General features: G+C 36.5%; 1 protein-coding gene and 1 long non-coding RNA gene across 2 annotated transcripts; one reads left to right on the forward strand and one right to left on the reverse strand.

Moving 5' to 3' along the window:
* Positions 1-14,851: 14,851 nt before the first annotated feature.
* On the reverse strand, positions 14,852-18,012 carry LOC125660435 (E3 ubiquitin-protein ligase Midline-1-like). Its single transcript, XM_056149867.1, has 2 exons — positions 17,921-18,012; positions 14,852-17,494 (listed from the first exon to the last, which is right to left on the reverse strand). The coding sequence occupies exon 2, from the start codon at positions 17,462-17,464 to the stop codon at positions 15,806-15,808; it is 1,659 nt and encodes a 552-aa protein (XP_056005842.1). The 5' UTR covers positions 17,465-17,494; positions 17,921-18,012; the 3' UTR covers positions 14,852-15,805.
* Positions 16,194-20,438, forward strand: LOC125660439 (uncharacterized). The gene is made up of 3 exons (XR_007364331.2): positions 16,194-16,331; positions 20,067-20,131; positions 20,257-20,438. It is a non-coding gene; the product is annotated as an uncharacterized LOC125660439 (long non-coding RNA).
* Positions 20,439-20,673: the final 235 nt, after the last annotated feature.

Genomic DNA, 20,673 nt, shown 5'->3' on the forward strand with positions numbered 1-20,673 from the left:
AACGTTAAACCTTTAAACTTACATGCCTGCGTGGCCTAGTGGTTTAGGTGCTCGGTAATCTTACACTTGAACCGTACATTCCGAGTTCAAATCCAATACTTTTCCAAAATCTATTTTGTTTTTTGCTTTTCATTTTTTTGGGGGTCGTTTTCATGAAGGGGGTGGGGGTGTTTTATATATTATAACAAATATTAGTCATTTTCATCATAACTTCTAATATTTGCAAGTTACGACTTAAAAAGGGGGAATTTATTCCGAGATCATTGTAGTTCCGCTTGTTTACACTAACATGTTCCTGTGTGCTCAAGAATTTCAAACCGTAATGTGGCTGACGAAAAGCTTAACAAATACTACAAGAAAAAGGACACAAATGGACAGCATGTGATAAGTAGAAATAGGTCAAGAGAGGAAAAGAACTGTTATACAGTTTGACTTCTCAAAAGAAAAATATAAAAACTCATGTAGCAACTGTCATATGATATTTAGGCAAAGATAAACACTCGAATTATCGACCAAAGGCAAATGAACTGATGACATCTATTAAAGGCGCTGCACTCATGTCAGAACAGTGAGTTAAGTAATGCCATATGTAAAAGGGTTGTTGCACAGGTCTATGAAAATATTGTACTGTTCATCATTCCAAATAGGAAAATGGTTTATTAAGTAAAGAACGACTCGTATAAATGTCAGTAATGCTAAACTGCGGCAGTTATTTATCTTGGTTAACGAAACATCAAAAACGCTGTCCTTATATTTAAATATAACACGCCAGTGTATTATTGGAAACCGGTGTTTTCCATTTAGATTTCTGAGTCGGCCGTATCGTCAGCAAATGCGCCATACCTCTTTAATGATTTATCGCCTTCCAGAAAACAATTTTTTAACATGTAAAATCTTTCTGAAATTAAGACCAATATGGAAAGCAAGTTAACTTCAAGCAACAATTAATTTCTTAATTATTTTACAAATACACCATTTCCAAACAATAAATAAATGGACCTCTTATATGATGGCGCCACTATGTCCTCACACTCCATGTTTTGAAATCCTATACAACGGTATTCACACAGTTTTTTCATTTCTGGTCCTGTGGATCTACAGCGGATTTGAATAACCCATCATATTTTGCAGTTATCATTCCTTGGAAAGGGTCCAGGACCTCCCTTTAATACAAATTATTCACCCTTGATATTGACCCTTTATTTCTTAAATGATAATTTTTTTACTTTGATCATTTGTCCTTAGTACGGGTATAACAAGAAAGTTAATAAATGTTCTTTGATATTTCTGTCATCTATATCTATATGCATATCCTCTTCATTAAATTTGCCTCCCAAAAGGCTTTCTTTCAATATGTATTGTATAAAAACTACAGGTATCTATCAAACACATCTAAATGACACTTTCAGAAAATGTCTTCCATTTCTAAATTAGCAAACACTTCACATGTTTATCGTTATTACGCTATAGATAACCTAACTGTCATACATATATACAATATGTAACATCAAAAAGGAATGTCTGTCTTTTTCTCAGCTTTCATCACTGTATTTTTTCTTGTACATATATGGAAACTGGCAAATGGCAATTTATGTATAGAATCTGAAATAAAGAAAAAATGGTTATATTCAAATGTTGTTTCAGAAATTCAGACAACCGATGAACCGATGACAATCGATGAACATGCAAATCTATAATGTATCACAGTCCAACTCATTGTCATATGATACACAAATTTATAGTTACCTTGTTGCAATAATACATTTTGAAGCGCTCACTATTAATGTTGCGAATGTTGGCATGCATGAAAGGTGGAGATAACGAACAGTGAATAATCTCATCAATCCCATAAGCAATACAAAATAGATAGTTGGGCAAACACGGACCGCTGGACACACCAGAGGTGGGATCAGGTGCCTAGGAGGAGTAAGCATTCCCATGTAGATTATTCAGATTTACATTAAATAATCATCTGAAAACTTGTGATTTAGTTGATATTTAAATCTGGTGCTAAATCTATAAGTTATTAAGTTATTATCATGTACGGAGTTTGATATTTAGTTGATATGAAAAATTTTTGTTTGTGATTTAGTGATATATAAATTCGGTGCTAAGATTATAAGGTGTTATGCACAGTTTTTGAGATTTAGTTTAAATATACACCCGGTACTAGGGCTATAATTCATTATTACGTTTGATGCCTGAGTTTCAGTGGATATATGAGACCGGTGCTAAGGCTATAATGTACCATTCTGTGCGATGCTTCAGATTTAGTTGATTTAAATAAGCCTGGAGATAGGGCTTTAAGTTTTAATCATGAGATTTGATATGCAAGGCAATCTGATTAAAATCAGCTCCTTGATTTTGTTTATGTCGCTACAAGGGGAACAGAGGAGCGGATCGAGGAGCTGATTTTAATTAGATTGATATGCAAGGCTGACGTTAAGGCTGTATGTGATTGTTAAGTACGGTGCTTGTGATCTCGATGAGTTTTAATTCTTTGATAGGGTTATAATATTTTTAATGATTTGAAGATATCAGGAATTGAATTGATTGATGTGCGTAACAATTCAATAAAAGATTTCTTCAAATAATTAATGGGTCTTTAATTCTGAATTATTGAACACATTAATTGATAGCATTACTCATTCTGCTAAATTGCTGCACTCAAAGAATCAGCTTGGAACTCGTATCCAGCAGAACGCGTACCCAGGAAAACTCGTACCCAGAAATTTGGGTACGTTTTCTCCTGGAGAAAAACTATGGTTTTTTTTTGTTAGATAAATTCTGGTAAGAGTTCTTCTGGAGAAAAAAGTTTGTCATTATATAGTAATCAAAATTTTGATATGAGTTTATCTCATTAAGAATTATACCATTTTAGGTATTGGAATTTGGGTACAATTTCTCCTTGCGAAAATCGAGGATTTCATACATTATACATAATTTACTATGAACATGATTTTCAATTGAATAAAAAAAAGTGAATACAATGATCGTACTTGTTTGTTGTTTTTTTCTCTCATTTGAATTGCGGTTTGGCGTGAGACGATAATTAGTATAATTATTGCAATTAAACACCAATTTTTAACTTCCGACATAGCATTTTTATAGCGGACCTCTATTCTCCGGCACATAAAGGAGAACTCGTACCCAGATTTTTATGACAAAATGACGGAAGTTTTTCACCAGGAGAACTCGTACCCAGATTTTTGACAGACATGACAGTTTTTCTCCAGGACTCATTTTTTTTTTATTACAGAACTGACAAATTTTTTTTTCTGCAGGAGAACTCGTACCCAGATTTATCAGATAAAATGACAATGTTTTTTCCCCAGAAAAACTCGTACCCAGACTTTTATGACAGAAATGACAGGGTTTTTTTCTGTACGAGAACTCGTACCCACATTTCTATTTGATAAAATGACAAAGTTTTTCTTCAGGAGAACTCGTACCCAGATATTGATAGGTACGACTTCTCTTGGAAAACTCGTACCCGGGTACGTGTTCTCCTGGAGAAGTCGTACTCGGATACGACTTCTCCAGGGTACGATTTCCCAGGAGAACTCTTACCCAAATTTCTAGGTACGAGTTCTCCTGGGTACGAGTTCTCCTGGGTACGGTTCTCCAGAAGTCGAACAGATGATAAGGCCGGCGTTTACCTAGCGTAATTCGGTGCATCGATGGTACACACGTCGTGCAAAACGCCACTGAGATCGCACCATACCTCTAAATACTATCAGGAACTTGAATGTAGAACGTACCTATATGTCTAACTCTGGGATTCACCGACAGACGATTACTCACATACACCAAAGCGGACTTTTGAGTGACATTTCTTGGTAACCGTTCGGTGACAGCAGGACGGCACTGTGTTGGTTTTCCATCTGGTATGATACATTTGATTCCTGAATTAGAGTCAAGTTACTAAAGATACTGGAAATGATAAATTACCGGGCTCGGACCATCATCGCAAAACATGTTAATTGTCTCCGTTCACGCTACGTCAATTCGGTTTGAGGTTGGTACTTCCGGACTCAGGAAGCGTGGCTAGCAACGATGGGTACATATATGAAAATGAACAGATTTCACAGGATATTTCGTTGTGGTGCTTTTTCAAATGTTTGCTAAACGTTACACTAGAAGCTAACGATTTCGCATGACTCACACCCCAGAAACGATTCTTTGAGTATTTCTTTAGAACATTTTTGACTCCTTGCCGAGAAACTGGTTTACACAATCTATAACATCCAAAAGCTTTAATATCGCCGTCAGAATCGGCTACCCATAATTTGTCTGAGGGATCAACACAAATACTTTCAATATTCCCTCTAAAAGGCCAAGACCACATCAGATTCCCAATTTTGTTCACGATATGGACCTCTTTTTTATTGTCGTCTAAGATCAAAATGTCACCTCTGCTTTTGTGTGTTATCTCCATTGGACAAATGGTCCGCAAGTTGTCAAGAACTTGGGCCACCGCGAATGAATCATTGCGATCAGTGAAACATCTACTGACTTTGACGATTCTCCTGACCTCTGACCTATCAAGCAGCGCTAAGAACCACACACTACCGTCAATATTTTCAGTGACGGAAAACACATTTAACAGATCGTAAAAGGAAAATGGAAATTCGCTACTACTTGCCAGGATCTGCAATAATTTCCCGTCACTGATATCATATTTGCGAATTTCTCCTCTACCTGTGGCCATGTTACAGGTACAGACCAGCAAAGAGTCGTTTGAGGAAGACGAAATAGCCGTGATGATACCAGATTCCGTCACCAGTTTTTGTGTACAATTAGCAGACTCCGGCGTCAGTTTTTGTGTACAATTAGCAGACTCCGTCATCAGTTTTTGTGTACAATTAGCAGACTCCTGCACCAGTTTTTGTGTACCTTTAGAAGAAAGTTTGTATACTGTATTTTTGGAGTTATCTACGTATACTATATGATCTCGAGCTAAGGTGACGAATTCTGGAACCATATCTAAAATGTATTTACTGCGACAACTCCCACAGATGTCATGGCGGCTTAAAACTCTAGCGTTCTTTTCGTGTACCCAAACGCTGATGTCACTGCTGCCAAAGAGTTTTACACCTGAAAATGGTTTGGTGAAAATCCGGATATTGCATATCAAAAGAGGTCCGAAATTCTTTTTGGGGCGGCCAGCTGGGTTAGCAATCGAAATGACATTAATATTTGGTGCTGTTATGAATGTTGCATTCGGGACGTTTTTGGACAAAGTTTGTCCAAGGCTAAAAGAATCCTGCATTTGTCTACATAGACGAATGTACTCTTCTCCTCTACGCTTGATGTCAGTTAGGTGAGGTAAGTTATATCTTGCTGTAGTTAGGAAAGCATGTTTCATTTTCCACTTCAATTGTTTGGATCTTCCATAATTAACAGGAAACTCCTTGTTCAATTTTGTAATGTCCCTGATCTTTGAACGAACGAGCCTCAAATAGTTGATCATTCTTTCAAAATATACAAGTTGTTCCGATGTTGTCATGGTATAATGAAACTCGTGATCTTCAATACTACTATCACAAATTACTTTTCTACAAGTGAAACAGCAAACTTCATTACACGGTCCCTTTAGGAGACACATATGACTTCCACAAGCTTTACTCCTGATTTTTGCTCTCTCTCTGTACAAAACAATCCTGTGAGAATTTCTGCGTTTAAAATGAATCTTAGAACACCTGAAACACAGGCCCATACAACAATCATGACAAAAACATTTTAGAGGGAATTCACAGTCTTCTATTTCACAAAATTTCACGTTAACAGCGCTCTTAAAGATGCTATCCATACCCACGCAACGCCAAGTACAAGTCTACAAACACCAGACCTGCTACACCGGTACAGTTTTTAAAATAGCCTTCTTTTTATAAAAAAAAGTTTGACTTTGCCGATAGAATATTTGTGCAACTAAGTGAAAAGATATTTCGCTTTAAAAAAATCAATAAATACAAGATTTGCTCTTGAGTGCCTGTTCAGTTCACCTGGTAATTGTTTCGTCAATATTGAAGTGCAGTATTCCCGTTTTATAAAAACTAGGGCAAGAAAAACACCATTGTATATAGACTGACTTTAGTATGAATGTTACATAAATGTTACATAAAACTAATTGATGCTAACCAGAGAGGTATGAAAGACTCTTTATTTGCAAATCTTGAGACGGCCAGGTAAGCTTTAAAGGAAATGAGGCATTTCAAATACAACCATGTTAGATAACATTACCACTTATATTGAATGATTTGTTTCCATTTCATAGTTTTTGTGGAAATTTAAAGATCACTAGAATTAAGTTCCTTCTGTTTCCGATGGTTAATCTAAATACTGTAAGCCGAGGATTTGACCTCTCTTTGTACGCCATCTTTAGATGGGACGTATTTATCTATAGTATGGTACTGTTTTCCCGTCTATATTTTTTATATAGGTAATCGGATGTCGGACTTTCCCTTGAATGCTTTAAGACTTAGCTTTCCGCTGCTCAGATTTTTTTCGTTGGTACTGACATTTTTGAAAATGAAATTCAAACTTTTAAATATTACCTCAGGGATAGAACGTGCGTTTGTTTGTTCGCTTTCAGTCACATTTCTTTTCCGAGTTTTCTTGATGAAACTTGCAGAATTGACGCCTTTCACATGAAAAGTTGAAGATAACGAACAATGACCAATCCAATAATTCCTATAAAAACTCAAAATGAAGAGTAGGAAAATACGGACTCCTGGAAACACCAGGGATGGGATAATAAATAAAAACACTGGTTCCAATATAGTTTTAATGAAATAGGTGAAAGGGCAAGGTCACCGGAGAGGAAGTTTAAACAAATCTTGTACTGTGAGAGGGGATGTAATAAAGTGTTTTCATATCAATTTGACAAATTGCACTCTCTTTGTCTTTCAGTGATGTTATATGTATGTATATTCCAATGTTAATCGTTGAACCCCTATTTTTACCTACCTTGGCCCCGGGAGATTAAATAATTCTGACTTTTAATTATATAAAGAATCTTCCACACAAGTTTTGACATTTCTGGTTCATAGTCCTGTAAGATTAGTCACTGTTCATTATCTTCATTCTTTTTAAAGAGATTTCTTTAAACCTTCGAGAGGAACATGACACTTATTTGAATAAACTTGAAGCTTTGTGATAAATTTGGTTGAAATTGGTCACGTGTATTATGAGAAGGAATTTAAAAAAAATGATAATGGAGGAATTTCTAGCTCAGGTGACCTGAAAGAAGTACCCTGATCTAACAAGAGGCACCAACAAAAAGCCATGGATTACTCCTCTCAGCCAAAATACAGACGAAGTCAACAAAAATTCCATGGGCTACAACATTCACCAGGGTCGCTTAATTTTGTTTTATAATTCTACTTTTCATTTTTGTTGGAACTCCCAGTCATAAGAATAGTCATACTATATTTAGCAAGATTCATACGCAAATCTTTTTCACATTCATGCGGAAATGGCTATCATTTCAATCGGTAAAGATATCGAAGACAAAACCATTGGACATGTAGATATATTGAAATGGACTGAACAAACCTTAATCTAATTGAAGATAATTCAACAAATTGTAGATTTGTGGTTTTTGATCTGAAAAGGATGCTTTAACATATTTAATACATCTAAGGAGTAAGTGTCTAGTTTGTTTGCATCATGGGATTCGGAAAGAAGTAATTTGTATGAAAAATCAATTAAGTTGATTATTCAGAAAGTACCCCATATTTCTATAAATTTCATCTCATTCCATACAAACTAGACTAATATTACTTTATATTCAATTAACTACATTTGCATAAAAAAATGGAAGGTCGCTATGGAATTTTTTTGGCCAAATCATGTCATAATGATAGCATACAGATTTAGAGATGGACGATCTTTTGTGACCTTGACCTCAATATTTGTAGCTGTCTTTCCTTTAAGATCATCCACCTTTGTAATAGCCTCTAGGTGGCCTGTTAGTCCAGTTTATCCCATGTATTTTGTGATTAAGCCAATGACTTTATGTAATAGTATATAATCAAAGGTTTACACTGTCGGAAAAAAGTGAAAAGTATAAATATTAATACATCTACATTGAATCCCAACCTATGGTTAAGTATCGGATGTTAATGATTTGTTACAAAAACAATCAATGTAATCTATTATGTGAATTGTAAATGTAAAGAAGAATATAAAACAGATATCAAACAGGTTGTTCCAGTATGTATTCCTTTGATAACCTTTTGTACAAAATCATTCAACGATAATTTTGTTCTTTCCACATTACTGAGCGCACAAATGCAATCACTCATAAATCTCGATGATACATGTACATATACTTTGCAATCTCCCCTCCCCCCCCCGCCCCACCCCAGATCCGAGCATGATGCATCTATGAATGAACTTTTGAAATTGAATAGAGTACAGTTGTTTATTTTTAAGAAATTAATTCGAGCACTTTTAAATCAAATGTTCAGGAATGAATGATTGATAATATAATCATATGTATAGATATATATGTATTTCAAAATTAAGTATTATCTCCCTTATGCATAGCTCTTATCCTTAGACGAATTTGACTCGACTTTTTTGGCACGCTGTTTTTGGCTATAATAGCTCTAAAACTTCACTGTTATTTCGGATTTCAAACATTTCGGTTGAACATCACTGAAGAGACATTATTTGTCGAAATGCGCATCTGGTGCATCAAAATTGGTACCGTATAAGTTTTACATGTATATAATTACAGATGTACCTATACCGGCTTTTGAGGAAATATATCGAGATCTGGACTGACGTTTCAGTTGTTTTTAATTTGCCGATCCCGCTAGTCAGAGAGTTTTTACATATCATACTAAATAGGATATCATGATAGGATCAATAAACAATCGCGTTTAAAGTAAGCATTTCGCAAATTCCATGGTCGATATAATGATCTAATTTGTAAATACGACCTATGTTTGGGTTAAATGCTGTCTGACGTGTTTAATAGCGATTGTTAAGCCGTTCTTGGTACACTGATTTTGACTACGGATAACTCCTTTTACATGATCAAGATATAGGGCTCACGGCGGGTGTGATCGGTCAACAGGGGATGCTTACTCCTCCTAGGAACCTGATCTCACCTCTTGTATATCCAGGGGTCCGTGTTTATTCATTATAATTATTATGTAGGGGATTCAACTTTGTTCAAATGAGGGACAATGTCCTTCTCGAAGTGGAAATAATTATAGAGAAATAGTGAAATAACACTGACAAATTTTAGAATTTTTCTTCTCTAGAACCAGCAGGCTAATTTCATCGAAACTTGGTAGAAATTATCCCTGGATGAAAGGAATTTAAATTTGTTTACATGAAGGGCTATCTCCCCTTCAAATGAGAGATATTTACAAAAAATCAACAACAATAGGGAGGAGTCATTTAGAAATCTTCCTCTTAAGAACCACTGGGCCAGAAAAGCTCAAATTCATATGGAAGCTTCCTGATATTGTGCAGATTCAAGTTTGCTAAATTCATGGCCTTTGGGATAGAGTAGCGCCACAATAGGGAATCAGCTTTTTACATGAAAATATATAGGAAAAATCTTTAAAAATCCTCTCAAAAAACATTAGTCCAGAGAAGTTCAATTTTCCATGGCAGCTTTCTGACATAGTACAGATTCATGTTTGTAAAAACAATGGCCCACGGGGGTAGGTTGGGGTCAGAATAGGGGATCAAAATTTTACATGCAAATACATGTATGTAGGGGAAGTTTTTATATATGGGCCAAAGTGACTCATGGGTCCATTATTTTCATATTGCATTAGAAAGGTCAGATCGGGCGGAGTATTCATGTCCTAATTATATGAATTCTTATTTTCAATTTTTTCCCATTTCAACAGATACATGTACCGCCACGGTGGCCGAAAGGTTAGAGCGTTCGCCCCGCATGCGGAAGTCCGGGGTTAAAATACCGACCGCGACATACCTAAGTCGTTAAAACAGGTAGTGACAGTTCCATCGCCAAACGTTCGGCATCAGGTGCGAATTTCACAGGTCTTCGGAGATAACCTTAAAAACGGTTGTCCCGTGTCACAGTAAGTGTTGCACGATAAGGAACCCTCACTGCTCAATGGCCGTAAACGCCGAGCATAGGTCTAACTTTGAAGCCCTTCACCTTGAAAAATCTCGAGCGAGACGTTAAGCTAGATACAATCAATAAATATTCATGTGTATATAGAAAATACATACATAAATAGGAATATGCAGCAGATACAATGCCTATATAAGCCCTTTCCATAGGGCAAAGGTCAGTTATGACAAAATAAAATGAATATAGTACATGAATGTATAACAAAATGATTGAAGGTGAAGATAATTGAAGAAAAAGAAATTTACAATACTTATCACCAAATTTATTTAACATGAAGTATTTTCTTTATAATATACTGCTGGGGTGCTTTCAGTTAAAAGGATTTTTTTTTAATATAGAAAATCTATGTAAAATCATGGTGTGTTGTTTACAAAAAACCAGTAATAAAAAAAAAAACAAAAAAAAAAAAAAACCCAGCAAAAACATGCAATTTTTTTTCTGTTTTCAGCTTACTTATTAGATAAGTTTATTTATTATTTTAGGCCCATAAAGCATATCAGTAGGACAGCTTATAAGGAAAGAAATTTCATTTTTTTAAAGAACATTTACTACAGGCTATATGAACTGTAAACTACACGTGATATATTGAGAGGGCTTCCATTTCATTCCAGTTTTTTTTTTAAATCTGTATCATTTTATCAATTTCATCTCATTAAAATAACACAAAATAGTCATTTTGACTATATAGAAAGCATATTTCAAGCCCATTAAAATCCAGTGGCCCATTTCACAAATTCAAATTTTAATCTTAAAGCACTGTACATAATCTTCTTTGATAATTCTTCACCAATAAATCCCTGAATGAGTCAAATTAAGTACACACTGTATATACACAGACGCTAAATCTTGCATGATTAGTTTTGGCGTAGTTACGCTCATATTTTGGTATAAGACAGAAATAAAATATGTATGACCTTAGTTGTAAGAAGTTTTGTGATTTTAAATGACCACAGGAGCTTGCGGGGGCTTCGCCCCCTGGGCTGCAGCAAGGCTTCAATCCTTAGGCCCCAACAGGGCTTCGCCCTGGACCCACTGAAAGCCTTAAGACAGACCCTTGCCTCGTGAAGTTATGCCCCTAACTTCAATTTCTGGATCCGCACCTGGATTGGTATCCTATCAGGGTATGCATCAAGAAATATAACTCCTACAGTTTTTGCTGTTTACTACGTCACAGAAATAGAAAGGTTGTCTTTCTTGATTGATCAGACGACACTTTCATCCTGTCAGACAATGGACTTGCGTCGGAGGACAGTACTTAGTGATTGTCAGGTAATGTACTATTAGGTAAGTTATCATAAATTAATTACTGGACTACGTCAGAATTTTATTTACTGCAGAATATGGTTTAAATGAGAGAACTTCTAGTCTAGCTAATTCATGCTGTACCGTCGAGATCACAGGCACTGAAGTATGAAAGGTGAAGATAACGAACAGTGATCAATCTCATAACTCCTACAAGCAATGCAAAATAGAGAGTTGGGCAAACACGGACCCCTGGACACAACAGAGGTGGGATCAGGTGCCTAGGAGGATCTGATGCAATCTGATTAAAATAAGATGTTTTATCCGCTCAGCTCCTTTAACTTATTGCTATGTCGCTACACAAAGATCATACGGGATGTCTTCAGATCTTTATGTAGCTACATAACGGAGTGGATCTAAGATATTATTTTAATCAGATTGCTGAAATATGGATACTGATTAACCCCCCCAATCAAATTGATAATTTCTCTGAAATGTGTGCATTCCCTGTCTATAGACCTTTATGATAAAATGAGTCGGTGGAAGGCCAATCTCTAAAGCTTTCAAAAAGCGTGAAACGATTCCATAAATCGAAAGAGGGATGAGATAGAAAGGAATCTGCACATTTCAGAGAAATTATCGCCGCAAAAAAGTTCTCAAGCGGGGGGGGGGGTTGAAAAAGGCCTCATTTTGTTCCATGAACATCCTCTTAATCTTGTACTGAAGCGCCTAATTAATGTAAACGCAAATAACTGAAGACATTTTGAATTATTTGCGCCCCTACATGCATGTAAAACTTTGATCCTCTATTGTAGCCCCACCCTAACTCCAGGGCCATGTTTGATTAAGCTTGAATTTGCACTGTCTCCGGGAAACTTTCACGTAAATTTCAACATGTCCAGCGATTCTTGAGAAGATTTTTAAATGCCCCCACCCTATTTTTGCATTTCGTGATTCTTTCCCCTTTATAGATGGTATGGCTCTTCATTTGACCCAACCTGAAGCCCCTTTACACAAAGGATAATTTATATCAACTTACCAAGTTTGATTGATATTGGTCCAATGGTTCTGGAGAAGGTGAAAATGTGCAAAGTTCACAGACAAATGAGAGACAAAAGGTGATCAAAAAAAGCTAACTTGTTAGCTCAGGTGAGCTAAAACTAACTATTTCAGGCAGTGCCGGATTTAGAGGGTGTATAGGTGTTTACCCCCACCCCCACCCCCACCCCCCACTTTGCCACTCCCTATTTTGATCCACTTTAAAAAGGTGTTTCTTTGTCAAAAATCTGAATCAAAATGACGATTTATTCATATATTCGTTTTTATTTTTCAAATAATTTTTTTGTGGTTCCAAATAATTATGCTGTTGATTTTTTCATTTAAATACAAGGAACCCTGTTCTTTTAGGAATTTATCTGATATCATATGATAAAACATTTCTTTTGATAGATCTGAGAGATTCTGGTTGAACTCGAGTACATGAAAATCAAAGTATGGTGCGAGGAGACGATTGGATGTATAGTTCTTCCCAAATCGCAGGACCCACACCAAAGCCAGTCTCCTGGACTTATTCTTCATAACGCTCTGACCATTCCACAAAATTCATTGATGGTCAGATAAGTGACTGGTTAGTCCCACAAGCAGTGAATTTTTTTTTATTTGAATCTGAGAATAACTTTGTTTTCCATTGAATTGTTAATTCTTGTAGATTATTCATCAGTCAGAAATACAAAAACAAAATATGTCAGAATATAACATAGCTCGTCGGAAGCACGACTCTACTTCACCACCACCCCCATTAGTTCAAAAGGTTAAAGTTTTTGAAAATTAGGCCAAAGTCCAAGGTCAATAGGTTTTGATACTATATCTAAGGCTTGGTCATGAGACATGTAAATATGAAATATCAAAGCCATTTTACTTTTGGTTCAAAAGATATAACAAAGTATAAAGTTTTTGAAAAGTAGGTCAAAGTCGAAGGTCAAGTTTACAAGGTCAAATGTCAAGGTACCCAAACAAATGTCTCTTCATGAAGTATCTATATGTGAATATCAAAACCCTATCCCCTTTGATTCAAAAGATGTAGCCCAGGTTAATGTTTTCAAAAAGTAGGTCAAATGTCAAGGTCACTAGATAGAAAGTCTCGGTACCAAATGAATGTTCCCTTATAATGCATCTGTGGTCTAGAGGGAAAGCGTTCGCCCCACATGTGGAAGGTCGGGGTTCGAATCTTGGCCGCGACAGACCTAAGTTGTTAAAACAGGTAGTGACAATTCTATCGCCAAACGTTCGGCATCAGATGGAATGTCACGGGTCCTCGGAGATGACCTTAGAAACTGATGTCCCGTGTCACAGTAGGTGTGGCACGCTAAAGAACCCTCACTGCTCAATGACCGTAAGCGCTGAGCATAGGCCTAAATTTGAAGCACAGGGGCTCGGTTGTCAGATATTGCAGTTTTGCATGATTTGTGTCCGAATAATAGATTATATAAATAAAATCCACCACCAAAATCCTTTTTTCCCCGAGGTTTTAAAAAAGGTGTATCATGTGTACATTAAATATGTACACATGATACACCTTTTTTAAAACCTAAAAAAAAACCCGGATTTTGGTGGTGGTATTTATTTATATAATCTATTATCCGGACACAAATCATGCAAAACTTTAATTTATTATTCGGGAACAAATAATACAAAACTTCAATATCTGACAACTGAGCCCCTGTGGTCTGGAAATCGTCCCGGTGAGCTAATCAATTTACAAAATCTGATGATAAATCATAGTTTTACCACTAATAAGTGCAGCATTCTGTGCAGAATTGTTCAGATAGGCAAAATGAAGGCTGTACTTTGTTGAGGTAAATTAATACAATATTCTTGGAAATTGAGTTTGATAAGATTTCTATCTGTCTGTGTTGATTTTGTAGGACTGTGGAGATACGTGTTGTGACGTCATTGATGGTAAACAGAAGACTGTGACCTTGGATCAGAAGACTGGATGTTTGGGGGTCACACTCTGTTACTGTACTACACACAATCTCTACCCAGAGTTATCGTTCCCGCTACACTCCACTAATACCTCTGTCAACGTCTAAAAATCATATCAAAACGTACTAAAACTAACTTAGCATATCAAACTGTAATGATCATATCTAAGCAAATCAAACACTTGTCTGAATTTTATAAACGCAGAAGCTGGTAAATATGAGACACCTGAGCGAATTAAAAGGTTTTATATAAATATTCATCCATCCAATAATACTAGAATAATCATGGAATTCGTTGTTTTTGTGAACTTACTGTAAGATTTTAAGCTTAACACTAAAACTTGTAAAATCATACTTTATAATGCAATAGGTAGAAATAAGTTTTGCCAAGAATCTTGACATTTAGACGTTGACAGAGGTGTTGTCGCGTAGCGTAATACGCCCTCTGGTGAGAGATTGTACTACACAGCTAAGTAAGTACTCAGTCATAATGTAAGATGGTATTCTATGAATGTTTATCTATAATATATACATTGAAACATAATACAAATATCAAAAGATATACACTGTAGTTTAAAACTTGACAAACAGAATAATGTTCAATATAGGCCTAAGATAAATATAACTTTATCAATACACATGTTAATTACACAGCATACACACTTTTGTAAGCATCACATAGTTGTAATTACTTACAGTTTTAAAAAGGTCCAGTCCAAAGACTATTTCTACCTATGTAGCTACTTATAGCTACGTCGGTATTTAAACCTACTCCAGGTAGGTATTTTTACCTACTTTTTCCTTTACTTGCATTTCGTGGTCAAACGCAGGAACGGCGCAATAAGGCGTGTACCAAATATCTTGATTCACTTACACTGACGATGAATACCACAAAAATATTGGACAAATTTTTTTTACTTTCTAACCTTTCAAATTTGCATCAATAACAACACCCAGTTCCATTTTTTATGAGCTTAGGATCAAAGCTACGTGATAAAAAGCGTAAAATGTCTTACAAATCTGTATTAATTTTAAAGTCTACCTTTATGCATTTTTACATTAAAGGTTTTTGGGGCGAATTTTCATGCATTTCCTCTGCATTCTCCACCCTCATAAAATATTCAAATTTACACTCCGAATTTTGCCGTGCACATGCACAACATGCTACATAAAACGACTGACCTGTTTAAAAGATACTCCTTAATCATTATTTATTTATATTTTCAAAAACAGGTAAAAGTAAGTAGAAATAGCTACTTTAAGTACATGTACCTGTAGGTTTAAATAGCTAGGTAATTAACATGGTGTTTATATCTGTAATTAACACCGTGCTTAGATCTGTAATTAACACCGTGTTTGGATCTGTAATTAACACTGTTGAGATGTGTAATTAACACTGTGTAGAGATGTGTAATTAACACTGTGTAGAGATGTGTAATTAACACTGTGTTTATAGATATTGGATTTTCTTCACTTTAGCAGTGTCAAACTCAGCCACAAAGAGGTTGTCTCTGATGTCCACACATAAACCCCATGAATACTCTAAATCACAGTGAATGTAACGGAGGAACTGTCCGTCCTGATCTAGGATGTGGATACGGTGATTGAGACAGTCTGCTGTCAGGATGTGACTCTGGCTGTCTGTAGTGATGCCGGCTGGATCAAATGATTGCTCGGTATTAGAGGGATGACCAGTGTATTTAAATCGGAGTTTTCCTGACTGATTGACCACCACTACTGCATTAACTCCCCAGTCAGCCACACAGATATCCAGGTTCCTGTTCTCACTGATGCGACGAGCAGATGAATAGAGAGGACGACCTTGATCATCAAACTGAATGCTTTGTTTCTCTGTAGAGCCGGAGTAACGCACGACTTTGGATTGTGTTTTATCATCACTGTTCATGGTAACCAGGAGATCATCAGAGGCGGTACGGCAGACACCGAGAGGTCTCCACCCCTGTAGTGTGATCACGGTTTGTATCTTTTTATTCTTGACCAGGTTTATAGTGTTATCACTATAGTCAGTATAAACAAGATCTCCGGCCCGTGTCACTGCTATGTCCTCTGGTACTTTCCCTGACTTGGTTTTTATTGATGTCAGTAGTTTACCCCGGAGGTTGAGGAGTTTCATGATTTCGTTACTCCCGCGTGTCCAGACTTGTTCTTCACTGACACAGCTAACACTGTATAGTCCGCTATACCCAGTGTCTATGGTGGCGGTGACGCGCGGTTCATCAAGCAGTGGTTTGACTGGAGGAGACGATACAGCTTCTGCTGACTTCATTGTGTAGCCTTGTTCTTCTGTGTTAATGGATAATGGCGGCAGAGAACCAAACATTTCATGGAGCTGTTCTGTGTTTATTTTCTGAGCTGACAAACTTGGTAATGTAGCTTGGACTTTTGGGGGTACTCTCCTGAACTCGGCATTCCTAGATTTGTAGGTAGAGATTAGGGAGACGTCATTGGATTCCAATATTGCCTTCAGGTTTAGAATGATTTGTTTGAGTTCAGTAATACTGTGTGTGATTTCATCTGTGTTTTTATCTAAGGCAGCCAGATGTTTAGTTTTCATCTCCGCAATGTCGGATTTCCGTTGGTTGACAATGGCGGTAATCTCCCGGTGTAAGATTTCTCCTTGTTGGTCGGCAGCTGTGGTCAGTTTCCCGTACTTCGTTTTTAACTCGGTTTTCTCAGTTTGGACATCGGAGACAATTTCTTTATATCGGGGATAAATTTTGGTCTCGAGTTCTTCCAAATCTTTTCGTAAACGTTGTGTTTTAGCGCTGAGTTTTTTCTGAATATCTGATATATCGTGACCTTTATGTTTACCAAATAAGGCGCAGGTAGAACAGACGGGAAGGTCGCATTTCTCACAGTGAAGTTCACATTGTTTGTCGGGGTGACTGGGACATTTTAGGTTGTTGGGAGTAGAACTTTTCTCTATGAACGGTATGACTCGGTGTTTTCTAGACGAATCCAAGAGATGTTTTCCTACACAGTTAGTACAGAGATTTATATTACAACGTTCACAGTGACTCTGTGGGGGGGCAGTTTCACAGGAATCGCACAGTAGGACGTCCTGGGCACTGCGCCGGGGGTGCAGCATGTCTGGTGTCTGGGTCACATGAGTAGTTCACTGTTAATAGAGAAATGAATATTATATTTTAGTGTCAGTGTTCAATTGCAGGATATGAAATGAACATTGGATATAAATCGTTTAGAAATAAACATTGGATATAAATCATTTAGATGGGAACTGCAAAAAAAAAAAAAAAAAAAAAAATTGCTACAGATCAAAACAATTTACACGCGAGAATTATACCAAGATTATTATAAAATATTACATTTTATTTGTACATTACATTTGTACAATTATTACGTATGTTACAATAGTACCTTTTGCGACATCAACCCCAACCCCCAAATTTGTAAAATTCGCGTTAAAATGAGCAGTGTCATCAAACCTGTTTCATTAATAATTCTGACCAAACATATACCTTGTACAATTATAATGATTTGGTGGCACTGCGATGTGTATTTAATAGTAATAATTTTGTCTCACCTGTAAATCTAACATGGCTTCCCTGTTCTTTCGACCTTCAGTGTTGTCCCGTGTTTTAAATACCTGTACGTGACGAGATCGACCCTATATACACTACCTAAGTACGTGTTATCTTATGCTTCAATATATTTAAAGTCCACATTGTTATCAAACCTTTAGCCTAAAGGGGGGGGGGGGATTAAGCATGACTATGTACAAATTGGCAAGTGCGCGTCATACAAGTAAAAAGAACTGATCTTACATTTCATTCGTAACGTCACAAAATTCTACTGTTATAAGGAGTATGCTACACCAGAGAAATTGTACTGTTATAAGGAGGTATGCTACACCGGAGATATTTGACATGGATAAAAAGTAGAGGGGATTTACAACACTATTTGAATTTGAAAACTTTCAAATTTACTTTATTTAGTAAAAAAGAAAGCAATCTGATAAAAATTTAAAACCCCTACTGGATTTGAACCCGAGATGTACGTCAATAGTCGACGTGCTAACCTACTGAGCTACTCGTCTAGGCATTAAACTGCTAAAGGGAAGTCAGCCATTATCACGATGTAGAGTATCTCCTTACAATTTCCCGCGGGACATCACCTCTGGACTTTATGATAATATCCCATCTACACACTGCTTCTATGAAATTTCATAGAGCTGTCAACCCGAATATCTAAACATTTATTCATAAAAGGACATTTTAAACGAAAAGAAATTAAATGACAACAATATCGTTATGTTAGTTGAACAATTTATTTGGAATGTACCAATATCATTTGCCATAACTTGAACTAAGATAAAACGATACCCTTTAATATCAAATGTTTTTCTACGACAGATTCGGGAGCGGATCGTTTGATTTTTTCTTGATTGATTGATTGTATCTTGTTTAACGTCCCTCTCGAGAATTTTTCACTCATATGGAGACGTCACCAATACTGCTGAAGGGCTTCAAGTTTAGGCCTATGCTCGGCGCTTTGAGGGTTCTTTACCGTGCCACAACTACAATGACATGGGGCGCATCTGTTTTTAGCTCACCTGATTGCCTGTCCGTCTGTCTGTAAACTTTTTACATTTTCGACTTCTTCTCCAGAACCATTGGGCCAATTATAAGCAAACTTGGCCAAAAGCATTCTTTGGTGAAGGGCTTTCAAGTTTGTTCAAAGAAGGGCCATTCCCCCTTCAAATGGGAGATAATCACAAAAATGCAAAATAGGGTGGCCCGTGGGGTCATTTAAAAATCTTCTTCTCAAGAACCACTGAACCAGAAGAGCCGAAATGTAGACGAAAGCTTCCTGACATAGTGGATATTCAAGTTTATGAAAGTCATGGACCCTAGGGGTTGGATGGGGTGACAAAAGGGGACCAAAGTTTTAGATACAAATATATAGGAAAAATCTTTAAAAATCTTCTCAAGAACCACTGGGCCAGAAGAGCAGAAATTTACATGAAAGATTCCTTACATAGTGCAGATTCAACAAATCATGGTTTCTGGGGGTAAGATGGGGCCACAGTAGGGGATCAAAATTTTACATACAAATATATAGGGAAAATCATTAAAAATCTTCTGAAAAATCACTAGGCCAGGAAAGTTTACATTTATACGAAAGCTTTCTGACTTAATGTAGATTCAATTTTGTAAAAATCGTGATCCCGGGAGTAGGTTCGGGTCACAATAAGGATCAAAGTATTATATGCGAATATATAGGAAAAATCTTTAAATATGAGCCAAGGTGACTCAGGTGAGCGATTTGGCCCATGGGCCTCTTGTTATGGTTATCTCCGAGGACCCGTGACATTCACACCTGATGCCGGGCGTTTGGCGATGGAACAGTCACTCCCTGTTTAAACGACTTGGGTTTGTCAATCACTTTGTCTTGTCTTTTTTTTTTTTTTTTTTAGAAAATATTTTATTGATCAAATCAAAAGGATTGGGAACAAGTTCTAACAACTTAAGTCCCTCTCCTAGGTCTGTCGCGACTGGGATTCGAACCCCGACCTACCACATGCGGGGCGAACTCTCTACCTCTAGACCACCGCGGCGATTATAATGTTTTTTGAACATGGCCTTGTCAATGTGGTGATCATATTTATTAACAAAATCTAATCAATTCATCCTTTTCAAATTGTGACATATTTACAACTGTAATTACAGGTCTTTGTGTGAAGGCACGTATACGTTTGAAAATACCCGACCCATTCTACCAAGCAAATTGAAAGGTATAGTTTTATGTACTTTGTGACAGTCATGTGATATTCGATTGAAACAAAAGAACTCCATTAATAAGGCTGATAAAATGAATTCGTTTGAGTTTATTAGTAAGTTTCATTTCATCTTTATTCAGGAATCTCATTTGTGGATGTGTATTCAACACTCATTGAAGAGTAGGAAGACCTACCTGAACAATATTTCCTCTACATATATCATCGAATGCACTTGGTCACGTGGGATAGTGTGATGATCTTGAGCAGTGAAATCTTGTCAATAAAAGTTGTCTTTTCGAGAATAAATGAAATGTAATTGCATCAGTATTAACTTATCTTATAATTAATCAATACGAGGACAGAAAAGATTATAAAAAGTAGGTTCGATTTCGAATTGGGATACCCATACGTGCAGCGATCTTACAGGTGCCCGCTCTATTTCACAATAAAGCGAATGGAATATTTAACCCGTTATCGACATAAATTCAACCTATCATCATATCATTATAACATAACTATATCCCGATAGTGGATTTACATAAGCCATTGCACGACTT

Source organism: Ostrea edulis, chromosome 9 (assembly GCF_947568905.1).
Source record: "Ostrea edulis chromosome 9, xbOstEdul1.1, whole genome shotgun sequence".
In the NCBI taxonomy this organism is placed as follows: Eukaryota; Metazoa; Mollusca; class Bivalvia; order Ostreida; family Ostreidae; genus Ostrea; species Ostrea edulis.